The following is a 25,217-nucleotide window of genomic DNA, read 5'->3' as shown; positions in this document are numbered from 1 at the left end:
GTTTCCAGAGAATGTGGAGAATTTAGTGAGAGTGTGGTATCAGGATGGAATATTGCCTGCTTTGTACCTGTCAAGTAGGTGATGCGTTTCCTGAGCTGTGGAAAATTAAGACAGACCTATCTCCCTTCCAATTCGAAAGGCTTCTCCTCTAAGATGCCACTTCCACTCTTTTTAGTCCTGGTCCCTTACCCTCTACCCCCAAAAAATCCTTAAGCAAGATGCAGATAGCAATAAAAAGTGCCTAGTTCAGTGCCTGGCTCTTAAAGCTATATATAAACGATTACACTTTCCTACTCTCCCCAGTCATGTGCCCTCCCCTTCCTCTTGCATGGTTTTATTCCTCCTCACCTCTCTGAGCAACTTGCTGGAACTTTCCTTGCCTGTGCCATCACCCCAGGTGACTCAGGGAAGTGCTGCCACTTTGTCTTTGGTGCCCCCTGGCTCTACGAGGTCATGGGTAAGTGCTGAGACAGGCTGGCTCCAAGCCCAGCTCCTCTTCTGTGTGTCGTTGAGTTGGTTATTATCCTCTCTGAGTCTCTGTTTCCAAGCCTGTAAGTGGGGATGCTGTGAACATGTAGGTACTTGAGAGGATGTGTGTGAAGAGTATAGGAATTGCCTCACGCACAGTGAGCTTCCTGAGTTGAGAGCTGTTATTATTTCCGTTGTTGGTATTGCTGCCCTGGTGGGCACTCCGTTCATGAGTCTTGTCCCTGGCACGTTTGTGTTCACAAAGTTCCTGGTTTAAAAATAAAATTCTGTGTGCTCTGTTGTTATGAGGGAGAATCCAGCACATTCTTTCATCTGTTTTAGAGCAACATGAGTGGAATCTTGGTGGATGGGGGAATCCTGGGCCAGTAGGAGTTGGGGATCTGTGTGATCACCCCCTTGTGTTCCCCAACAGTAGAAAGCAGCACTCAGCTCAAAGGACCTCTACAAGCCCTTCCTGACCTTCCATCTCCTAAAGTATGCGTATCTGGGGACCAAGCATAGCATGGGTGTGGGCCCTCATCACTCCTGCTTGGGGAAGGCAAGTCAGCCCGAGGTTTCTAGCGAGGCTCGGTATGGGGGCCACCCCTCCCTCTGTGGTACTTGCATAAGCCCCACGTTTGGGCTTTGGTGAGCAGAGCTGCCAGTTCCAGTGCCATCATGAGCAGGGATGCCTGGTGTGATGTCCCATCTGCTGCTCTTTAGGGGAAGCGTCTTGACAGAGTCTGTGAAGATTCTCCTCCATCCTGGGAGGCGGCCAGTGGAGGATATGCCTGGCAGAACACAAGTGCGAGGATGGAGACTGGGCACAGGGTCGGGAAGTCCAGTTGTGATGTCAACAGATTGGCTTGAAGTAGAGAGGGGCGGGTCCCCATATGGTGTTTGTCGTGACCATACCACCTGCTTCTTACATGGCAGGGCTGGGGCTAGACCAGGCTTGAAGAGGTATAAAAGTGGGGTGACTTGTGAGGATTTCTCCCCGTGTGGCACTGCCCTGGGTTCTCCATTGTTGTTTAACGTGAAGCCCAAGAAGGGAACTCATAAGTCAGTGCCCACCCCTAAGGCTGCCAGACTTCTTTCATACCTCCAGTGTGTGTCGGGGTGGTGGTGGTCAGCAAGCATTCCCAGGGTGCCTCATGCATGCGGGAGCAGTGGGGCCCCTGAAGAGAGTAAATCTAGTAGCTAACATTTATCGGGTGTTCACTAGGTACCAGGCACTCTTCCTAGAGCTTTGAATTAACTCATTTAACCATCACACCAGCTGTATGCAGTAGGTACTGTTATTATCCCTGTCATGGAGGTGGAGATGGATGCACAGAAAGGCTAAAGAATTGGCCCAAGGTCAGTCGGCTATCCAGTGGGAGATTTTAACCCAGCCACCTGGCTCTAGGTTCAGACCCTTGACCACTATGCTGCAGAGGTAGAGGATGTAGCCCGGTCCTTAGAAAGCCACACTCCAGGGCCTGCCCTTGGCCATTCCACCCCAGAGGGTGCTGGCTTAGCCCAAAGAAAGGGCATCTCACCGAGCAGAGGCTTCCAGGAGGAAGCAAGGTACACTGGGCTTGACCAAGCACAAAGGGTGTGGACACGACTATGGTGACAGAAGCCACATGTGGTCTAAGGAGGTGGGGGCCTGTTGCTGGGTGAGAGGAGCATAGGGTCTGGGGCAGGAGGGTCTGCCCCAGCTCCTGCAGTGACTTGCTGTGTGCCCTGGGCAACTTCTGTCTCTTCTTTCCACTTCAGTTTCCTCACAAATAGAGGGCAGAGGGGAGCTGGACTTAGAAGCCTCCAGCCTCCTGCCTGCACAAAATCTGCCCTCCAGACACAAGACCATTCCGTGCTTCTGTGTAGTCATTATTTAGTTTCATTGTGATTTCTTTTTAGTTTCTTTGTAAAGTGTCATTTGAAAAACGTTTTCCTGGCCTGGCAGAGCACAAAGGTATGGGTTCTCTCTCCATACCGAGGCTCAAAGTATAGAGAGGATGGATTTCTCTCCCATTTTACCAATGAGGGACCTGAGGCCCAAAGAGGCCGTGACACCTGTCCCGAGAAAAATATTATTACCTTCGTGCTTGTTTTTTTTCAAATTGTGGTAAAATATACATAACACCAAGTTGACCATTTTAGCCATTTTTTAAGTGTACAGTTCGGTAGCATTTAGTACATTCACATTACTGTAAAACTACCACCACCATCCATCTCCAGAACTTTTTCATCTTCCCAAACTGAAACTCTGTATCCATTAAAAATAACTCCTCAACACCCCCAGCCCCTGGAAACCACTATTCTACTTTCTGTTCCTATGAATTTGACTACTCTAGGTGCCTTGTTTAAGTGAATCATGCAATATTTGTCCTTTTTTTAAAATTAAATTTATTGGGGTGACAATTGTTAGTAAAATTACATAGATTTCAGGTATACAATTCTGTATTACATCATTTATAAATCCCATTGTGTGTTCATCACCCAGAGTCAGTTCTCCTTCCATCACCATATATTTGACCCCCCTTACCCTCATCTCCTAGCCCCCACCCCCCCTTACCCTCTGGTAACCACTAAACTATTGTCTGTGTCTATGAGTTTCTGTTTCTCATTTGTTTGTCTTGTTCTTTTGTTGTTTTTGGTTTATATACCACATATCAGTGAAATCACATGGTTCTCTGCTTTTTCTGTCTGACTTATTTCGCTCAGCATTACACTCTCAAGATCCATCCATGTTGTCACAAATGTTCCTATATCATCTTTTCTTACTGCCGAATAGTATTCCATTGTGTATATATACCACAACTTCTTTATCCAGTCATCTATCAAAGGACATTTTGGTTGTTTCCATGTCTTGGCCACCGTAAACAAAGCTGCAATGAACATTGGAGCACACGTGTCTTTATCTCTAAATGTTTTCAGATTTTTTGGGTAGATACCCAGGAGAGGGATTGCTGGGTCATGTGGCAATTCTATTTGTAATTTTTTGAGGAACCTCCACACTGCCTTCCATAACGGCTGCACCAGTCTGCATTCCCACCAACAGTATATGAGGGTTCCTTTTTCTCCACAGCCTCTCCAATACTTGTTACTATTTGTCTTGTTGATGATAGCCATTCTGACTGGGGTGAGGTGATATCTCATTGTGGTTTTGATTTGCATTTCTCTGATGATTAGTGATGTTGAGCATTTTTTCATATGTCTATTTGCCATTTGTATGTCCTCTTTGGAGAAATGTCTCTTCAAGTCCTCTGCCCATTTTTCAATTGGGTTGTTTGTTTTTTGTTGTTGAGTTGCATGAGTTCCTTGTATATTCTGGATACTAGCCCTTATCGGAGGCACTGTTTGCAAAAATCTTCTCCCATTCAGTTGGTGGCCTCTTTATTTTGTCAATGGTTTCTTTTGCTGTGCAGAAGCTTTTAAGTTTCATATAGTCCCATTCGTTTATTTTAGCTTTTACTTCCATTGCCTTTGGAGTCAAGTTCATAAAATGCTCTTGAACCCAAGGTCCATAAGTTTAGTACCTATGTTTTCTTCTATGCAGTTTATTGTGTCAGGTCTTATGCTTAAGTCTTTGATCCATTTTGAATTAACTTTGGTACATGGTGACAAATAGCAGTCCAGTTTCATTCTTTTGCACGTGGCTATCCAATTCTCCCAGCACCATTTATTGAAGAGGCTGTCTTTGCTCCATTGTATGTTTTTAGCTTCTTTGTCAAAAATTATCTGTCCATATTTATGTGGTTTTATTTCTGGGTTCTCAATTCTATTCCATTGGTCTATGTGTCTGTTTTTCTGCCAATACCATGCCTTGTAGTACAAGCCAAAGTCAGGAAGTGTGACACCTCCATTATTGTTCTTTTTTCTTAAGATTGCTTTGGCTGTTCGGGGTCTTTTGTGGTTCCAAACAAATCTATTTTTTGGGGTCTTTTGTGGTTCCAAACAAATCTGATTTTTTGTTCTATTTCTTTAAAATATGCCATTGGGATTTTGATGGGGATTGCATAAAATTTGTATATTGCTTTGGGTAATATGGCCATTTTAACTATGTTGATTCTTCCAATCCATGAGCACGGAATGTCTTTCCATTTCTTTGTGTCTTCTTCAATTTCTTTCAAAATGTCTTATAGTTTTCAGCATATAGGTCTTTCACATCCTTGGTTAAGTTTATTCCTAGGTATTTTATTCTTTTTGCTGCAATTGCAAAAGGAATTGTTTTTTGTATTTCTTTTTCTGAGATTTCATTGTTAGTATATAGGAAGGCAATGGACTTTTGTGCGTTGATTTTGTAGCCGGCAACTTTACTGTATTCGTTGATTGTTTCTAATAGCTTTTTGGTGGAGTCTTTAGGGTTTTCTATATATAGCATCATGTCATCTGCAGAGTGATAATTTAACTTCTTCATTCCCAATTTGGATGCCTTTTATTTCTTTCTCTTGCCTGATTGCTCTGACAAGGACTTCTAACACAATGTTGAAAAGCAGAGGTGATAGGGGACAGCCCTGTCGTGTTCCTGAACGTAGAGCAAATGGCTTCAGTTTTTCACCATTAATTATGAGATTAGCAGAGGGCTTGTCATATATGGCCTTTATTATGTTAAGGTATTTTCCTTCTATACCTATTTTATTAAGTGTTTTAATCATAAATGGATGTTGTATCTTGTCAAATGCTTTTTCTGCATCAATTGATATAATCATATGATTTTTGTCCTTTATTTTGTTTATGTGATGTATCACATTGATGGATTTGCGGATGTTGAACCATCCTTGTGCCCCAGGGATGAACCCCACTTGGTCGTGATGAATAATCTTTTTAATGCATTGTTGTATTCGATTTGCTAGAATTTTATTTAGGATTTTTGCATCGGTATTCATCAGAGATATTGGTCTGTAGTTTTCTTTTTTTGTGCTGTCCTTACCAGGTTTTGGTATCAGGGTAATGTTGACCTCATAAAATGAATATTTGTCCTTTTTTATCTGCCTTATTTCACTTCCTGCTTGTTCTTTTTAAAAAAATTTCAAGAACAACTGCATTCAAATAATTTTTCTAAGCTCGGGAAGGATCTGTTAAACATAATAATAATTGTAATAATAATAATAATTTCACAATAAGATGACTACTCATGGAAAAAATAATCATGTTTTTTTTCTGCATGAACATGAATAAACCCTGAAAAATCCTCCTATTCTGTTTGTGGGATTTATGAAGGTAATTTTTCTTTGCCCTCCACCTGGGAAAGGGCCCAGGAGGCCATGCCAGGTGTTTTTGGAGCAGAGTCCTGGGGAGGGGTTGGTGTGGAGGCCACAGGCATCTTATTTTGACCCTGCGTCTGAGCAGGCGTCCTCTCATGCTTTCGCCTTCTCAGCATTGCTTTACTATTTTACAAAGAAGGGAGGTCCAGGATGTGAGCCCCCTACCAGGGTTGGGATGGGCTGCCATCTAGGGTCTGCACCTCCCCTGGCTTCCCAAAAGCTTCTGCTCCTGGAGCTTTGCCAGCCTCATGGCCAAGGGGTCCTGTAAAGGAGATTCCCCAGGATGGATCACATTCCTAAATGCACTGGTCCCAAACTGCTGGCTTAAAATTCACAGGAGCCTGCCCTGGGATACCCCCCTGAAATGAACCCTCCTCCTGGGGCCACCCCACCCCCATCCCCAACCAGCACTTCTTCTATGGGTCTTCAAAAGAATTCCTCTTCCCGGAGCCTCCTGTTCCCTTCTCAGCACTTGGTGCTATCTGTTTTCTGGTCCATCTCGAGCGAGGCTTCAAACTGAAACCTCTCTGCCCCTTTTTCCAGGCAGGGGGAGCTTCACATCCTCCAGGGTCCGGGGGCAGCCCTCCCCGTTGTCTGGGCAGTACCTGATGGATGGGCTTGGGGACCACTTAGCAGGCTCTCAGCCAGTGTGTATTTGTGGGTGGGGGTGGAAGACAGGCAAGAACTCAGTCCTGGGGCTACAGACCTGGGAAGGCACGTTAGGACTTCATACGTGGAAGAGCTGGGTATGAGAATAGGGTGTTGAGATGGGGAAACAGCTATGCCCAAGTTGCCTGTGCCGCTAGGACCCCTGGAGTCAACTTCCAAAGGAGGCCAGCATTGTGCCTGTGGGATCAGGTGGCCTGGGGATGGGAGCTGGGGCAGCAGGCCTGCAGTGGGTGGGTATTGGGGATATCGCCTTTTGAAAGGGCCTCTGAAGAGAGGTGCCTGCAACAGCTCAGCTGCAGAGAGGTGGGAGGATTTGTGACAGCAGTGAGGAATTGGAAGTTCCCCTGAGCTGAGTACACTGGTCAGTGTGATGTGTGGCAGTAGCCCAGCCCTCATCCATCAGGCAAGGGAGTGACCGCCATGTCCCCCGCTGGAGGACAAGAAAGGCACGTAATTAACTCCAGCTGAGTCGCTGCTGATGGAGTAATGCGTGTGCCTGCAGCCCATGGCGGTGATGAGCCCATCCATGCCTGCAATCACCGTTCATCTCCAAACAGGCCACAGACCTCTGGGGGAGCCATGGGGACAACTCTGGCCCGTGTCCCAGGAAGTACTGTCGGATTTGGAGATGTGGCTCCCCAGGGAAACAATGGAGTGGGCTTCCAGCCAGCACCTCACCTGCGTCCAATTCAGTGCTGGACTTGGCCCCAAGTCCCCTCCTGGCTTCTCCACCTCAGTTCCCGGTGGCCCAGGACTCACAGGGCCCTTGGAGGAAGCTAAGACTCCCCTCTCCCTCTGCAGTTTCCCTTCCTCTTGTTCTGAATCTGACCACGCCCCTCTGCCCCTCTTGCTGCCCTGCCTTTGGCTCCTACTGTCTCCCACCTGGGCCTCTGCACTGGTGTCGTCACCCATCCCCTCGCCCAGCCTGTCTTCCCTCTAATAACGTCCTTCAAGTGGCGGCCAACGTTGTCCATCTCAGCCTGAAGGTGTCATCACCGTCTCAGCTCTGATGATGTCATTATCAGGTTTAAGCCCTTTTGAGACGTCCCCAGGGTGTAATAGGTACAGCAGTTTTCTGTTTGGGATGATGACAAAGTTTGGAAATATGTGTAGATAGTGGTGATGGGGACACAACATTGTGAATGCATGGAATGCCACTGAATCGTATACTTAAAAAATGGTTAAAATGGTTTAAAACAACCCAATCAAAACAAAAACTCCTCAGGGCCCCCAAATAAGGTACAACCCCTTGAACTGGTGCTCAGGACCCACGAAAGGCTGCCCCAACCTCCCTTTCCAATCTTACTTCTCATTTCTCCCTTTCACCCACCCCGGTGTCCCACCCCAGAGAACCACTTGCTGTTCCCAAGACTGAACCCACTTTTCCGGTCTCCTCGTACAATTTCAGGATTCAAGTCTATTCCTTTGCTTGGTAAAATAATTCTTGCTACAATATCCTCCTGCAGGCTTCTGTAGGAAAGCTCACAGTGACAGGCAGCTCACTGCTTTACAAGGCATTTTACCCATCTCTAGACAGCTCAGATTGTAAGAGACAGACTTAGGGTTTGGAGTGTGATGGAATGGTTTTAGTCCTGGCTTCTTACTAGTCCTGTGACCTTGAGCTTGTCAGGTAAGCTCCCTGAACTTCTGTTTCCCCCTCTGTTAAATGAGGGATAATAATGGTGTCCACCTCCTAGGGTCCCTGTGAATATTACATGAGATGCATTATGAATAGTAAATGAGATAGTGCATGTAAAGATTCTAGCATAGTGCCTGGCACATAGGTCAGTGTTAAGGAAATGTTAACTGATATGTTTAAGTTGAACTAAAATCTTGCCTGGAGCATAAACCAAACCACAGACTGTTCGGGCAGGAAGGGATTTGAGAGATGAACTGTGGCAGTCATTTGTAGGTAACCTGCCACCTACACGTAGCTGGCTTTATTCTCTCTTTGGTCCTGGTCTTCCTCCCATTCAGGAGGCCATGGAGGTGACGCATTTACTGCGTCCCGTTGGCATCAAGCCTCAGAGCCTGTTAGTTAATGGGGCCCTGAGAGGTGAGCTGCACTGTGGACTCACGGCCTTCCCAGGGGTTCTGGGCCAGGGGAGCGGCCCATGAAGCCTCACACCTGGCCCATTACCCCCATCTCCCAGCTGGCCCCCTTGTCCCCCATGAAGCCTCCTCTCCACGGACTGCTAGAGGCATCTGTGTAAAGCAGTTTCCATCTTGGCACTCCCCATTAAAGCTCTGCAGTGACTCTTGCTTCCTGAAGAACAAAACCACACCTGCCTGATGTTCACGGTTCCCCAGGGGGCTGCTCAAGCCAGTCTGACCCCACCCATCCCGCCTCCTGCCACACCCTTTCTCCACCCTGCGCTCCTGCCACACAGCGGTGCTCCGTTCCTCCTGCGTGCCCCACACGTTCCATGTCTGAGCCCGTGCTCGTGCCGGCCTCTCTGCCTGGCATGCCCTCCTGCCACCTCCTCTCTGCCTCATCTTTCAAGGCTCAGCTCGAGTGCCACCTTCTCCAGGAAGCCTTGGCAGAGTATCTCAGTGTGATTTGAACATTCCTTCCTGTTTGCATGACTGTATCTCTACCATAGTTCCCACTTTTATCTTGCCTTGTGTTCTACTTTTTCTTTCAGTCTTCTCTTTCCCCCATAAAATGATAGATCCCTGGTGGCCGACACCATACCTAACCGTCCCTATGTCCCCAGCACCTACCCCTGGATCTGGCTTTTAATCACCCCTGTGAGTGTTAGTGGAATGAACAGGAGATCTGTAACTCCTGATCCAAACCTCCATGACACCTGGTACCATGTTTCGCTAAATTATTTCTATATCTTTCATCTCCTCTGGGTGGTAAGTCCCCTGAGGGCGGGGACCGTGTCTCACCCATCTGACACCCCTGTACCTAGCCCAGGCCCTCAGCAAATGTTGAACCAGTGCGCCTCTCAGAACGATGCAGGTACATATGTGGAGTAGAAAGGAATGGAGATTGCTGGGTGACATGTAGCCACAGTGCTGTCCCTGCTCAGCAGGTGACTGGGGCCCCCATCCCTAGGGAAAGGGCTGGCAACTTATAATATTTGTGCAAACCTGAGGAAAAGAGCACCCCACCTCCACAGGCAGCACTCATGCGATTTATGTTTGTGACCCTGACTTTTAAAAATGTCACACCTGCATGTGCGGGGGGATTTATTGACAGCTCATTAGGAAACGCAGTTTGTATCTACCAGTCTCTGAAAAACATTTTGTAAATTGGGTAATTGGGTTTACTGGTGCAGAGCAGAGATGTGTGGTATGGCTCCATCATCCTCAAATAACATAGTCTGCAGCCAGCCAAGAATTCAGCGTGACAGCTCAGGGAGAAAACAGAAATGCCAGTTTTTCTCAGTATCCAGAATGGACAGTCTGGCTCTCTGGAGACTTTTAGAAGCAGATGGTCTGTCCATCACCCTGGGGAAAGGGTGTGAAAAACTCAAGATGGCTGAAGTTAATAAGCTCTTTGGGACTGAAATGCGGATATGACTACTTTTATTTTAGGCTGTATCCACCAGCAGGGGCTGTATCTGCCAGGCAGCAGTAATTTCGTCCAGCCAGTATGTATTAAACACCTGTCTGGAGCCAAGCCCTTTGCTTAGCATGGGGACAGAGGAAACAAAGACAGCCGAGTGCAGCAAATCTGAGTTATATCTGGCTATGTCCCTTCTGCTTTGACGTCAGTGTCCTAAATGATAGGGGAAAAATTTTTACACGTATAGCATACTTTCTACCTTTTCCCATAATCTTTTTTGTCTCTCTTTAAACTCTTTTCACCTTTCTCTAATAGTTTCCCAAGTGTTTTGATTTCTTATATTTCAGAAGTTTTACAGCGGGTAATTAAGAATGTTTATTACTCCACGCCATCTAATTGCAGTAACAAACACCCCTATAGTCCAGTGCTTTCATATATTAAGGCTATTTCTTTGCTCATGTCATAGTCAAGTGCAGGTCAGAGGGGTGTGTGGTTGGGTCCTCTGGGAAGCAGATACCCAGACAGAGTGAGAGGCGCCCTGGGAGGAATGTCTGTGAAAGAAAGGGATCAGAGGAAGTCAGAGCAAGTCTTCAGACTGTGGGGTGGATGTGACCTCTGTGAAAGGATCGGGGGAAGGAAGGAGGCCTGGGTAGGAAGCGACTCGGGCCGTGGTGCATCTCTCAGGAAGTCTCAGCCAGACCAAAGGGGCTCAAAGATTCCTAATGGGTGAGTCTTGTGCTGGCCGGAAATGGTGAGCCCCTGTGCCACAGCTGCACTGGGTCAAGGGTTGGGGCTGCCTGGGAAGAGTGAGGCACTGCCCAAAGGCACTGTTTCCCTGAGGCTGTCAGCTTTGTGAGGCTGCTCTCTTCGCAGACAGTTTCTTTCGAAGCAGTGGTGCCTCCTCCGTGAGGGCCACAGGGATTCAGGGTTGGGGAAGCTCCACTGCTTCTAGGTCCTTGGAGTTTCCCACTCACACTGTGGATGGAAAAGAGAGCACGGAGCACATGGAATGGTTCTATACGCCAGTCGTGGCCGTACTGCACATCACCTTTGCTGGCATTCCATGGTTCAGAACTCAGAGGTCACGCCTCGTTGCAAGGGAAGCTGGGAAATGTAGTCTCTCTGTGGGCCCAGGGAGAAGAACAGAACACACAGATATTACAGCATGGGCTCTGGAGCCTGACTCTCTGGATTTGAATCCCAGTTGTGCCCCTTACTCAAATTACTCACCTTTCTGACCCTCGGTTTCTTCATCTATTAAAATATGGATAATAATAGGACATGCTTCATAGGATTGTTGTGAAGTTTGAGTTAATATATAGATATAAATAAATTAGAATAATGCCTGGCCTAAATAAATGCTATATAAGGGGTTACTATGTTATTATTACTCCTCCTATTTCCAAATTTAATTTGTCAGTAAACATTTCTTGAGTAGCTACTCTTTTCAAGAAATTTGTATATATCACAGGGACTTACTTGTTTCTCCTAGTACTTAGTAGATGCTCAGAAGATGTTTTAATTAGTGAATTTCAATGGAAGAACTACAGTATCTGTTTAATTTAGGTGGCCATGGTGCCGGGCTAATTTTTAAGATAAAATTAGCAATAATAAATGTAAAATCTTGTTCTTTGACTCAGAAAGTCAACCACAGAAGAACACAAAGAGGGAGACAAATGGTTGAGAACACATCCTGGGTGTGAAAAGCCTACCAGTTTAAAAATGGCTTTCTGTCTTTATAAAAGCAATATGTGCTTTAAAGAAATTTCAAGTAAAACAACTAGGTACGAAGAAGAGAGTGGAAAAAAATCCCTCAAAATCTCACCATCTTTAACATTCGATGACTCTTATTCCAGATATTTTTTTATGCATATACGTAGAGAAATGGACAGAAATAATTGTATAAAATAAGGCCGTTACTACATGCTATTTAAAATTGATCTTAAATTTTATTTATTTGAATGTAACAGAAGAAAAGAAGGAAAAGTAAAGCAGAAGGAATTGCTCAACATTCAGCAATTTTGCCTTCACCACAGAAAATATTTGTTTCTGAACTATCTAAGGGTAATAAAAGATTATGAAAAGCAGTGAGGTTAGAATCCTGGCTTTTAAACTCCAGTTTTCAATTTTAGATGGTATCGATTAAAGCCCTTCTGTGGAAGAAGAGGAAATTAGCCGTTTTACATCTCCTTTTCCCTCCTCCACCTTGTGGATTTTATGTTACATTATCTTCACATTGCTGGTTGTTTCATATTAAATGGGCCCAGCAGTCACAATCACTCCTTTTCATCACAAGCCCTCCATTCCTGAGATCGACATTTAGATTCATCTTTTGGCTGGCTAGATTTTACCATAAAGTAGTTTCTTTCTTTCTTTTTTTTTTCCTTCCCAACAAAGGTTCATAGGTGTTTTGTTACTAAGATTATGCTTGTTGATTTAGCAGTTTTTACTGACAGGAAGCTCTGTGAGTGCGGAATAGAAGGCATGCAGTCTGAGGCTGCATTAATAGAAATCTATGCTCAGAATGTGTGTGTCAGGGGGAATTGATGGGGGGTGATCATTTCATTCAGTTTCACATTGTGGCTAGATGTGCTCTGAACAAATCAATGAGGGAAAGACAAACAACCCAGCAGAAAAATGGGCAAAGTCACCAGTGCAAAAGAGGAAACAGAAACAGACTATAATCATATGAGAAGATGGCTCATTCTCTTTAATAACCAAGGGCACAGAAATTGAAATGACGTGTTATTAATAAATACCAGATTGGCAAAAATTAAAGTTGGTGAGGATGTGGAATCTCTTAAACACTGCTGGTGGAAGTGCAAATGGAGAAAACCACTTTGAGAAAGTGTGGGAAACTCTGCGCTTCAATGATTCCATTTCCTGGCTTATGCTCCAGAGAAGCTCTGAATGTGCGTGCTGGGAGACACGTACAGAAATGTTCAACTGTCTTGCTCACAGCGGCAACCCAGCAAAACACTGGAAACTACCCAAGTGTCCATCAGCAGGGGAATGAACAAAACAAAAACTGTGGCATATTCATACGATGGAATACTACACAGCTGTGAACATGAGTGAAATACAGTTATATCCAGCCACAAAAATCTCCCAAACATAATATGAAGCCGTAAAGGCAACTTTCAGGCAAGACCTACAGCATGAGTCACTTATACATACATTTAAAAACAAGTGAAATGAAGGGATATTGTGTTTAGGAAACATATACATGTAATAAAGCAGTAAAGAGAAGCAAGGACGGATAAACACAAAATTGAGACTAGGGTCCCCCCCTTGGTTGGAAAAGGGGTATTTGCAGGGTGGGCACACAGGGGCTTCAATGTAAGCTGGGTGTTGGGTATCCTGTGTACTCATATTACTATTTTTCATACCTTATATAAGTTATAGGTATATGGAGGACTGTTTTATATGAATGAAATATTTAATATAAAACAGTACTCTGCCTGGGATTGAATCGTCCCATTTACGTGACCTTGGACAAGTTATTTAACTTCTCTGAACCTCAGTTTCCTTATCTGTAAAATGGAAATAATAATAATGCCCACTATATAATAATGTTGTGAAGCATGAATAGGATAATTTACGTGAAGTTCTGGGCACAGTGACTAACACATAGTGAGTGCACAATGCATGTTGGTTAATGTAACTTTTCTGTATGGGGCAGATAGAGGTATTTGTGGCTATGTCACAGAAATATCTGTCCTCTGGAGCCTTTCCAGAGAATGGCCCACAGATGAGAGGGTGTGAAGCCATATCATATGGGGATGATTAGAAGGAAGAGCTAAGGGTAGTTTAGTCTGAAGACATCTCTTGAAGTCAGGCTGGCTGAGTTCAGGTATCTGAAGATCTTTCATGAGAAGAGAGGATGGTAAGTGTTTTATGAGATTCTAGACCAAGTGTGGGCAACCTGTGGCCTATGGCTCAAATTTGCTGCCTGTTTTTGTAAAAAACTTTTATTGGAACGCAGCCATACTTATTCATTTATGTATAAACGAATGGATGCCTTTGTGTTACAAAGGGTTGAGAAGTTGCAAGAGACCATATGGCTCACAAAAGCCTAAAATATTTACTGTCTGGCCCTTTAGGGGAAAAGTTTGCTGAACTCTGCTCTAGAATGAGAATTTGGAATGGAGAATATAAAAGGAAGGGCGATTTCAAGACCCAAACAAGAACTTTCTCACACTTGGCAGAGCTCGCCAATGATGAATTAGTGAGGGAGTGAGACACCTGCCACGGGAGGGATGTGAGCAGATGCTGACTGCTCCTGGAGTGAGATGCATGGAGGGGACATTGTGTCGGGGGCAGGTTGGACACTTTAGCTTTTAAATTCTCCTTCAATTCTGAAATTCTGCATGGAGTGATTCCCAGTTTCAAACTGGTCGTTATTAACTTGGACATTTTCTTGGCATTTTTACATCTTTAACTCTCAGCAACATTTTCTTTAAAACTTTTAAGTCAAAAAAGTATTTTTACTCCTTAAAAATGGGATTTAAATGAAAATGGATTTTATTCTAGAGTCCCACTTTTTCATTTTAAAAAATTGATTTTTCATAGCCTTTGGATCTATTCCCATTCATTGGTGCCGAATTTTAAGAGTCTATATGTGCCAATTGTGATTTCTCTGTGACACGTCCGTCTGGCCAGGAAAGGGGAAGCCGCTGGGAGTGAGACAGTGGAGGGAGTTTGGAGGTAGTGACTGTGAGCTTAGATGTGAAGTCAATGAAAGAAAAAGAGGAAAAATACTAGAGGGAAGAAGGGAGGTAGGGGAAGCAACCGTTATGGAGGGCCTACTGTGTGCCAGAGCCCGTGTCCAGTGGCAAAACTGTAGGTCAGAGACTGTGGTGGGTCATTAAGCTTTCAACTATTGCGTGGCAATATGAACCGTGATGGAATTTCCTCCTTGTCTGCATGTCAGTTATGGCCATGCCATACCCTCTAGAGTGAGTGGGGGGGAGTTCCTAGTGGGGGTGGTAAGGGAGAATGAGGACATGATAAAGCTCCTAGCTTTCTTCCAGGGTGCAAGAACCTCCGTATAGGGGCTCCAAGAGCAATTCATCAAAAGCCAAATCGCTCCAAGACAACTTGCCATAAATAATTTCTCAGAATCATGGTTTTGCCCAGTGAGCTCACTAAGCACCATCGGACAGACACCTTACGTGTAGATAGAAACGCTTCGGTAGTTCTCTGGCTCAGGCAGGTGTTGGTCCACAAGAAGAGGAGGGTAATCAACAGGCATTAGAGGAACATCTCCAAGTGTATCATTTAGGAAGGACTGAACTGTGAAGTATGGGTGACATGGACTTCCTCCTGAGCCAGAAGGACAGATCCTTGTGAAATGTCTGCAAGGAATCCCTTGGGAAACTCCAACTTCAAGAACTTCCCCAGGGATTTGGGGAATTGATCGTCAGGCAAGCTGATGTGCGGTGGGTTAACTTTCAGGGAGTGGTGGCCTGTCTTGTGTACGCTCAAGTGACGGTCTCAACCAGACTTGCCTGTGTGAGGCTCACCTGCCCTTCCTGAGGCTAAATATGAAAACCACACACAGGCAAGAACCTATGGGGTCGTCTCCTTCATGGTTTTCGTTTTTTGCTACTAGCAAGGAAATCCTCCTTCAAATTAAGTATCCTGTGGAAGCTTGATGCTGTATATAGAATAGATACAAGGAGAGTTGCTGGCCCCCAAATGTCTCTTCTGAATCCTAGGGACTGAGTTTGAAAACCCCCATACTGGTCCACCAACCAAGACTGAGCTTTGGTCAGCTGGGAAGTCCATCTCTTTGGGACACTAATCAGGTCAGGTAAGAAGGTACAGTGTTAGAAATGAGCATGAGGGAGAGAGCACTGAAAATGGGGCAGATCTGTCCATGTGATTTTAATTTTGTTATTCACAGCAAAAGTGCTCTCCAGGGGAGCAGAGGAAGTGTGCCTGGTGCCTCACAGGTTGTTTCCCCGGCCTCAGGTCAGGAGTGCTGATCGGGAGGAGGCCTGGGCTTACAGCTTTATCCTGAGGAGAATGGTCCTTTCTAGAACACTGCTAGCTTGAGCCTTCCCTCTGCCCACTGAGCTGCGTCTCTAGAAGATGGAGAAAACTCTGAACTGGGAATGCTGAAATCCCTCCCCTGATCCTGAAAGGACAGTGGACAAGTCCCTTCACCTCTTCAGTCCTCAGTGTCTGCATCTGAAAATGAGGGTACAGGGCCGGCTAGATTAGCAATGGCCAGCCCTGTTTGGATTTCACACCCCAGCAAAGGCTAAAGGAACGGGGTGGGTGGAGGCATGGAACAGAAACTTACACAGGGTGGAAAACCTTTTATTTTGCCATGTTAGGACATTAAAAACAAAACCCTCTTACTATCTGTAATTTTATTAACATAACAGAAAAACATTTCAACACCATACAAACCACAAAGGATCTTATCTATAAATTAAGAATAGTTCTTTATATGGAACACATTTAACTTGAGGGAAGATCTCACTATAGGATTCTTATTTTTCTCATTTTACTTGCTGTATTAGTTTTCTATTGCTGCTGTAACAGATTACCACAAATCTAGTGGTTTAAACCACAACCACATATTATTGTTTCACCGTCCATTGGCCAGATGTCGAGGCACTATGTGACCCGGCTAGGTCCTGTGCTTGGGGCTTGACGAGGTCACCATCAAGGTCAGCTGGGCGAGGTTCTTATCTGCAGGCTCAACTCATTCAGGTTGCTGGCAAAATTCAGCTTCTTGCGATGGTATGATTGCGGTTCTCATTTCTTTGACATGTATCCCCCGTCATCTTCAAGCCAACCATGGCACATGGAATTGATCCCGTGCTTTGAATCTCTGATTTCCCCTCTGCTAGCTTGTGTGATGACATCGGGCCACCTTTCAAGTCAGCTGATTTGTAACCTTAATTACATCTTCAAAGTCCCTTTTGCCATGTAACATAACGTATTCATTAGAGTAAGACCAAGAGGCAAAGTTCGTGGGGGCCCTCACACCCAGCCTGGTGAAAACTGAGTCCAAGAAACATTTTTGAACATTGGAAGATTCTTCTCACTCAAATACTGGTTGTCAAATATTCTCAGGTTTTTGAGTTGACATATTCAGAAGTTGTCTGTTTGTGAGAAGCCAGGGTGTCATTATTAATACAGACTCTTGCACAGACTAGGTGCTGGGGAAATGTTTGCTGAGCAAACAAGTATTAAGTTCATTGTTGCTAATATTATTTTAATGCAACTTTGATTATGAATCTTGTGGCTCTGTGTTCTCATTGTCATTAGCTACAGATTAGAAAACAAGTTAAAACCATTACCAGAATGTATTAAAATGGAAAATGATTCAGTAAATCATGGTAGAAACAATTAAAACATGAACCGCTCTGTTATATCGGCTTGTGCTCCGCTGAGGGTGGAAAGGATTGTTTTCCGTCAAGGAACGGGGACCATTAAGAGAAAACCCCAAGAAGCAATAAGAACTTAATCTTTCTTCTCTTCCTTCCTCCCTTCCTTCTTCCTCCCCTCCCTTCCCTTCCCATCTTTCTCTCCTGTTCTTTTTCTCTCTTTCTTTCTTGGCAAAACAATTAACTTGCCCAATTTTAAATTTAAATTTAAATATTGAATTCTTTCCTGAAGTTTTGCAGGCTACAATCCAAACTCCCTAGGCAGTCATTCAGATCCCTCCTTTGTCTTAGCCCAGGCCACTTTGCCCTCATCTCTCAGTATCAAGTGCCGCACCCCCAGACCCCCTCCTGGTCCCCCCCCCCCCGTGCTCCCCATAGCCTGGATCTGCCTCTCCCCCAGCACTGAGCACTGCCCACCACGTGACACGGCCACCTGTGCCCCTGTCTCACTGCCTCTACTAGACAGTGAGCTCCCTGAGGCCAGGAACTGCGTTGGACTCATTTTTCTATCCTTATGGGCACCCACCATGGGTCGCAGTCCAAAGTCTCTCAAATAAGTGAGGAAGGAGCAAGAAATACTAACCCACTCTGCTCCTATATTATAATCACTTCAGGGGGAGGGAGAGGGAGCAGAAAGAAAAAGGAGGACAGAGAATGAAAAGGAAGACAACAATGAGGAGACAGATGTGGAAGTAGAAAAGGGGGAGAAAGAAGGTCCTGGGAGAACATCAGCGCGCTCCTTGGGGCGTCCAACAAATCCTTACGCAGCCCTTACGAAGGCTCCCAGCTAAGCTCTGGCGAGACAGACAGCAGTGCACACAGTAAAGTCCTTGCCCTCAGGGGCCTTGCATTCTAGTGGAGAGGTCAGCCAATATGCAGGCAAACAAAACACAGACGGGATGATTCCAGGTAATTTTAGGTACTATGTTAGGGCAATCAATAGGGTGGCCTATTAGAGAGTGACTGGAGATGGGACCGTTTTGGGAAGAGGAGACAGTGCCCACTCCACTGAGGAGGTCACAGCTCTGCTGAGACCTGAATGATGAGAAGCAGTGAGCCATGTTGAAAATCAAGTGAATATTACTCCTGGCAGAGAAAACAGCAAGTACAAAGGGCCAGGGGCAGAAAGGAAATTGCTTTTGATTTCAAGGAACAGAAAGGAGGCAGGGGAAGCTGTACTTGGCGAACAAGGGGGAGAGGCAGGGCTAGCTGCCCTGGTGACTTCTGGCATCCATTATAACAAGGAGGGTTAAGAAGATCATACCAAACTTGTAAATAATACAGAGTTATCATATAACCAGATAGCCTAACACTCAGAGCATTTTCTAAGAGCCGTGCTTAACAGTCAATGAACTAGGGGAATTTAAAGCCCAGACATCTTACAGTTCTCTGAAACTGATTAAGATGTGCTGGTTTTCAATTATTTTCTTTTTTGTCTTCAAAGGTTATAGTTTTATTGCCCTGTAGGACATTAACCAGGCTTGTATCTAATTTAGCAATCTTATTTTTCCATTCACTATTAAAATTCCTAGCTCTCAAATTTTCTTTTGAATCCACTTTGTCACCCTGCAGATCCCCTTATTCATGAGTTAAATATAACAATGACATGTACCCACTGCTGATTTTCATGAGAATGATGCGTTTAACCTTTTGAGAGTTACATTCTGACAGGAGTTTGGGTTTTCAGTGCACGGAAAGCAGGAGAGTAAGAAGGACTAATTTATGTTTTCCAAAAGCCCCTCAGACTGCTAGTTGTCAAATGGGCTTAATTGGGGCCCAGCGGGAACAAGAAGCCCAGTTAGGACCCGGAGCCTCTGCCCAGGGGAGAGATGCCGAGGCTTGAAGAGAGAGGTGGAGGTGGGGAGGTGGAAGTGAGCAGTAACTGATGTCCGACATCCATGCACATTTGTCCTTGTTCATTTCCATGGTGGACCACCGGGATCGGTCGTAGTGGCCCGTTTTCCTCTCCAGTGTGTGAGCTCCTTGGCGGGGGGCTGTGTCCAACTTCTGTTTCCTCAGCATCCAGCCCCAGACTGAACACTGAGCAGTGCTTGCCATGTGTTTGCTGAATGAATTCTTCTCTTTAGATTCACCTCTTTCTCCTCCTCCTCCTCCTCCTCCATCTCCTCCTCCTTTTTATTTGATTGTGATAAAATGTGCATACCATAAACTATGCCATCTTAACCATGTTTAAGTGTACAGGTCAGTGGCGTTAAGTCCATTCACAGTGTTGTGCCGCCATCACCACCGTCCATGTCCAGAATGTTTCCATCACCCAATAAACACTAACTCCCCTTCCCCGCTCTTCCAGCCCCTGGCAACCACCATTCTGTTTTCTGTCTCCATCAGTTTGACCACTCTAAGTACCTCATATAAGTGGAATTGCAATATTTGCCCTTTTGCAAATATCTGGCTTATTTCACTTAGCATAATGTCTTCTAGGTTCATCCACGTTGTAACATATATCGGAGTTTCCTTAATTTTTAAGGCTACATAATAGCCGATTGTATGTATATGCCACAATTTATTTACCCATTCCTATGTTGGTGGACATTTGAGTTGTTTCCACTTTGGGGCTATTATGAATAATGCTGCTATGATTGTGGGTGTACAAATATCTGTTGGAGTCCTTGCTTTCAATTCTCTGGGGTGTATACCTAGAGGGGGACTGCTGGATCATACAGTAATTCTGTTTAACTTTTTGAGGAAGTGCCACACTGTTTTCTGCAGCAGCTGTATCATATTACATTCCCACCAGCAATGCACAAGGGTTCCAATGTTTCCACATCCTCGCCAATATTTGTTATTTTCTGCTTTTTTTATAATAGCCATCGTAGTGGGTGTAAGATTCGTCTTCTTTGAAAATATAAATGCCTATGGAAGGGTGATACCCCAGTCTGAGGCATTTTGGGGCCCTTTCCTCTGTGTGCTCTGAAGGGAGCTAGGTGGGAGCCAGAGGTCCTAGATTTAGAGGGCTCCCAGGGGGAGGACAGCCAGGATGGGGGTACCCAGATCACGCTTCACAGAGCTCGCAGCATGGGCTCAGGGCTGGCTTAAAGAGAGGACCCACGATGGGAGAACTGAAACCCAGAAGGCTTTTCAGGAGGCAGGTTTGTTTGTGTGAATCTACTGTTGGACTCTCGCCCCTGGGGAAAGCTCTTTCTAATTTGAGCTTCTCTTTCTGTGTGTTGCTCCCCAGTGTGATAATGCGAAGGGGTTGAAAGCCTTCTACGATGCAATAAAATATGGGCCGAACCACTTGATGGTGTTTGGAGGCGTCTGTCCATCTGTCACGTCCATCATCGCAGAGTCCCTCCAAGGCTGGAATCTGGTTCAGGTAAGGTCGGGGCCCCCTTTGGCTGGGGTACTGTCTTTGATTGGCAACCAGTATTTCGCAGGAATGGTTCCGTGACTAACATGGTTCCCATGTGGCCAGTTCAGGCCTCCCCACTCTTTCCTAAGTGATTGCATAGCCTCCCACTGTCCCCACCTCCTGGCCTGACCTTCTGGCCTGTCCTTGCATGGCTACCACAGTGGGTCTCTAAAGTATAGCCCTAAAACCACCTCTGTGTGTTTGAAATATTTCAGTGACTCCCTAGCCTGACTCACAGGGCCATCAACGTCCAGCCAATCTGCCTGCCCAGTGTCATCTCGTGTCCCTGCCACTCCTTCCATGCCTCAGTCTCTCCAGACAATCCACCTTTCCCCAAATGCACCCTGGACCTTCAGGCCTCGGAGCCCTGCTCTCACTGTTCCCTTAACCAGATGGCCCTTGATCTACTCCCTACCAAACCTCCCTCCCCCACTGAAATTCTCTTGTCCATTAAGACTGCCTTTCTCCTTGGTTAAGCCTTCTCTGGGGCTCCTAGCCAGTTATTCACTCTACGCTGGCAAATATTACGTATACATTGTAGAATGCTCCACCAGTGAGTCTGTGGTCTGTTGAGGCAAAACTCACCAGTGCTAGCTGTTATTTGGAATGCAAGAGAGAAGAGTACAGAAAGTTGTGACCACCTGGGAAGAGTGCTGACCCATGGGCATGTTTTACTTCTTTGATCCATCCATCCATCCAACAATATAATGGGAAACTTACTGTGTGCCTAGAATTTTGGTAGACACTGGGATATAACGCTGAACAGGACGGACGTGGCCCCTACCCTTTTGGAGCTTACATTCTAGGAGAAAGGCAAGCAGTAAGCAAGTAAACAATTGAGTAGTAGTGCTAAGAGCTACTAGCACTTGTATAATGTGTCTGTCAGGTTTACTACACACCAGACACTGATCTGAGCACTTACATGTGCATTAACTCCTTTAATCCTTGTAATTGCTCTATGCTGCAGGCACTATTATCATCCTCATTTTATAGATAAGGAAACTGAGCCACACAGAGGCTAAGTAACTTGCCCCAAACTGGCGGTTCGTTAAGTAATAGAGCCAGGATTTAAACTCAGGCAGTCTGGTACTTGAGATAAAATGGTGGTAAGGAAACTGGGCTTTGACAGAAGTAAACAGAGTGATGGGATAAATAGTGACTGCCTTGGGACAGTCAGGAAAGGCCTCTTGAAGGAGATGACATTTGAGCTGAGACCTGTACGGTGAGAAGGAGCTGGCTGAATGAAGGGCATCCGTGTTGATGGGTGGAATAACAAATGTAGAGAGCCTGTGATGGGAAAGAACCTGCCTGGCATGTTCAGAGAACAGAAAAGAAGACAGAGGGGCTGGAGCATGGGGGGTGGGCTGTCAGGGTGGTCAGAGTGAGAATGAAAAGGGCAGGTGCTAGACCACAGTGGGATCTGATTTCACTCCACTTGCTCTCATTGACTAAGGACCCCTCTGAGTCTGGCCCTGCTTGTGTGGGGTGCTGGGGGTAAAGGAGAGGAGGGAGCCCGCCACAGCAGAGGTGTCATGAGGGAGGGTGAAGTCCCCGGGAAGGGCCATCTGCTCAGCCCGGGGTCAAGGAAATCTCAGGGAGGTCATGCTGAGCTGGCTATGAAGAAGGAGAGCGCGTTGGACAGCTAGGGACATGGAGGAGAATGTACCTGTCAGAGGAAACTGGGTGTGCAAAAGCAGGAGGTGGGAGTGTGTGGGCGTGGGCAACAGTGAGTCATGCGCTGTGGCCCAAGCAGGCCACGTTGAATGTGGGTGGATGCGAGGGAGGAGGCCAGGAAAGCAGCTCTGTGTGCTCTGGAACAAATCTAACCACTTACCCGGGAGCCAGCACGGTTCAGTGTGCCCTGGGAGCCTGCCTTTGGGCTCCGCAGTGCCCACAAATAGCATGAGACCCTGGGCAAGTCACTTCTCTGCACTTGAGCGTCCTTTCCTGAATGTCAAGGTGCATACAACACACCCTGCTCGTCATTCTGAGCTGCCACTCTGAGCCTCAGTTAGAAGAGACTGACCTCATAGGGCTGCTGTATGGATTAAATGATTAAAAAGGGATTACAACTGTTCCTGACACAGCCTAAGCACTGAGTGTTCCTTGTCTCATTGTTGTTGTCACCCGTGCCTCATCGCCTGCCCCTTCTGGGTTGGACACCCTGAAACTTAGCACCCCCGGTCTTTCCTGCAACACTGTTCCCACCACCTGAGACATCCTATTCTCCCCATGTCCAGTATGTCAGCCCTACCCATTGTTAGAGACCCAGTTTCAATGCTGCCTCTTCCAGGAAGCCTTCCTCACTGCACGATGTAAAGTAGCCCTTTTAGAAATTCCTTTTCTCACTTCCCTTTTACATCTAGCGAGCATATACACAGCTGCCCCCCATGGCCCTCTGCCTCCCCTCTCTTAGGGCTCAGCAGATGCAAGGACATGTTTAGCTGGGCTGTGAGCTCCTTGAGGATGGAACTGGGCTTGAGTTACTCCTGCTTTTCCTGGTGCGTAACGCTTCAGAGACCTTATTAGATGCCTGCCGAATGATCAGAGGGTGGAGGGAGGGAGGAAAGGATGGAGGGACAAAGGATCCGCAGATAGACATTTGGCCTAGATGAGAGAGCCAGCTCTCTGGAAAATCCTCACCCAGAGAGGAATCCAGGGAGCTTCCGGACCCTCTCGTAGCCTCACTGGCACTGTCTGGAATTCTCCATGGGGCTGCAGGAACAAGCACAACGTTGAAAACTCTTGGCTTCCCAGCCAGAGCTACCTGGCTTCAGCACGAGCCTCCAGCCTAGCGGAGTTGACAGGATAGGGAACCGGGTTATGAGATGGAGACTGTCTCAGTTATTTATTGCTGGGGAACTGATCACGCCCACCTTTAGTGGCTTAAAACAACAGTAATCATTTATTATTTCTGGGGGTCAGGAATTCAGACCCACAAAATGGCTTGTGTCTGCTTCATGACGCTTGGGAAGCAGCTGGAAGATTTGAAGGCTGAGCGCCGGCATCATCTGAAGGCTTGACTGGTATTGGAGGATTGGCTCCCAGTGGGGCCCCCTCACGTGGCTGGCAAGTGGGTGCCTCTCCCTGTGGTGTCTCCATAGGGCTGCTTACGTGCCTAATGGCAGGGCAGCTGGCCTCCCCCAAAGCAGGTCATCTAGGAGACCAAGGCAGAGGTAGCACAAAGTCGTTTAGGACCTAGCTTCAGAAGTCGCACGCCATCATTTCGGCCATGTCCTATTGATCCTACACGTGAGCTCTCATTTAGTGTGGGGGAGGGCTGCGCAAGCTCTAGCGGGAGGTGAACCTCACAGGGTCCATCTTGGAGGCTGGCGGCCACAGAGACTCAGCTCTGGGAGGAAGGCAGAGCTCATGCTGCCCTGCAGGAGAGGACTTGATGCTGAGTCCCTTGTCTGCTGGGCAGCGCTGCTCATCCGTCAAAACCCCGGATAGGTACCACCTCCTCTGTGATGCCTTCCCTGATCCCTTTCCTTTTGTTCCTCTCCTCCCCAGCCCCAAAAGTGAAATGTTCCTTCCTAAACAATGCCTTTTGAATGGGGGCCATCTCCCCGAAGGGAGCAAAAATTGGTTCTTGTGGGGAGGGGGAAAAAACATCTCACTCTTTTTGTGTATAAAGTGCAGACACACATACAGTACATAAACAGGTATATAGTATATCTCTGGTATTAAAATTTCAAGAGTTGGGCAGAATTAGGAAAAGAAATTACATTTCTTAGGAGAGTGAAGGTGAAAAAGAAGGCTGAGAAACATGGTTTTACATCGCTCCTATATTGCGTCCGTTATTCTGTTATTAAATGAATTTCATTTTGTGGAAAATAGTTTGTTCTGTGTCCCGGTCTTCCCTACTAGACTATAAGCTTCTTGAGGGCCGGGGCCCCCATTTTCTTAATCTCCTGGTTCCTAGTGTCTAGCGCAGGAGGTCCTCACTGAGTGCTGAACTGAACGAAGCTCAGGAGAGAGGCTAGGAGCCTGAAACCCTCCAGGCAGACTTTCTGTCAGTGTGGACTTGACCATGGGGCAGGGGGAGGGAGGGCTTGGGAGAAAACGCAGGTTGTCAGCCACTTCCACAGAATCTCCTTCATTGTTGACCGGCTCCTGGGGTGATTCTCACGCACAGGCCACCACTGCCCTAAGTGTCTGCTACAAGACACTGGGCTGGATCAAGGGCTCCAGCTGTGCCTGGGTGGGGGACCCTGAGGGGCTGGGAACTTGATAGCACCTGTCAGTTTGGAGAGCAGAATTACGGGAGAGCCACCTTCTCCCAGCCTGTGGAGCTGGGCAAGGCGGATGTAAGAACAGGACCTGGATCCTGACGGGGAGTAGCCCTGAGCCTGATTTCTGCCTCTCCTCACTCTCAGGGGACACAGCCCCATTTATGATGGACCAGACTCTGGGAACTCTCCACCCCTCCTCCCCTCTGGGGAGGCTGGGGACCCTCCAGGGCATAGGCTTACTCGCAGAGATGGTGGAGGGCTAGATGAGTGGGTCTGCCGTCTCTCAGGGGATTCGAT

At 46.4% G+C, this 25,217-nt stretch overlaps 1 protein-coding gene across 1 annotated transcript in view; it reads left to right on the top strand.

Annotated features, from left to right (window-relative positions):
- GABBR2 (gamma-aminobutyric acid type B receptor subunit 2) overlaps positions 1-25,217 on the top strand; it is a gene marked incomplete at its 5' end in the record, with an annotated part of 332,387 nt that overhangs the window by 95,613 nt on the left and 211,557 nt on the right. The window contains one exon of the mRNA XM_074331530.1: positions 20,512-20,649. Within this exon, the coding sequence (XP_074187631.1) occupies positions 20,512-20,649 (138 nt within the window). The remainder of the gene's footprint in view (positions 1-20,511; positions 20,650-25,217) is intronic.

This window comes from Rhinolophus sinicus, linkage group LG04 (assembly GCF_036562045.2).
Source record: "Rhinolophus sinicus isolate RSC01 linkage group LG04, ASM3656204v1, whole genome shotgun sequence".
Taxonomy (NCBI): Eukaryota; Metazoa; Chordata; class Mammalia; order Chiroptera; family Rhinolophidae; genus Rhinolophus; species Rhinolophus sinicus.
The sequence above is the reverse complement of the archived record's forward strand: the minus strand, read 5'-3'. Positions and strand labels throughout refer to the sequence as shown.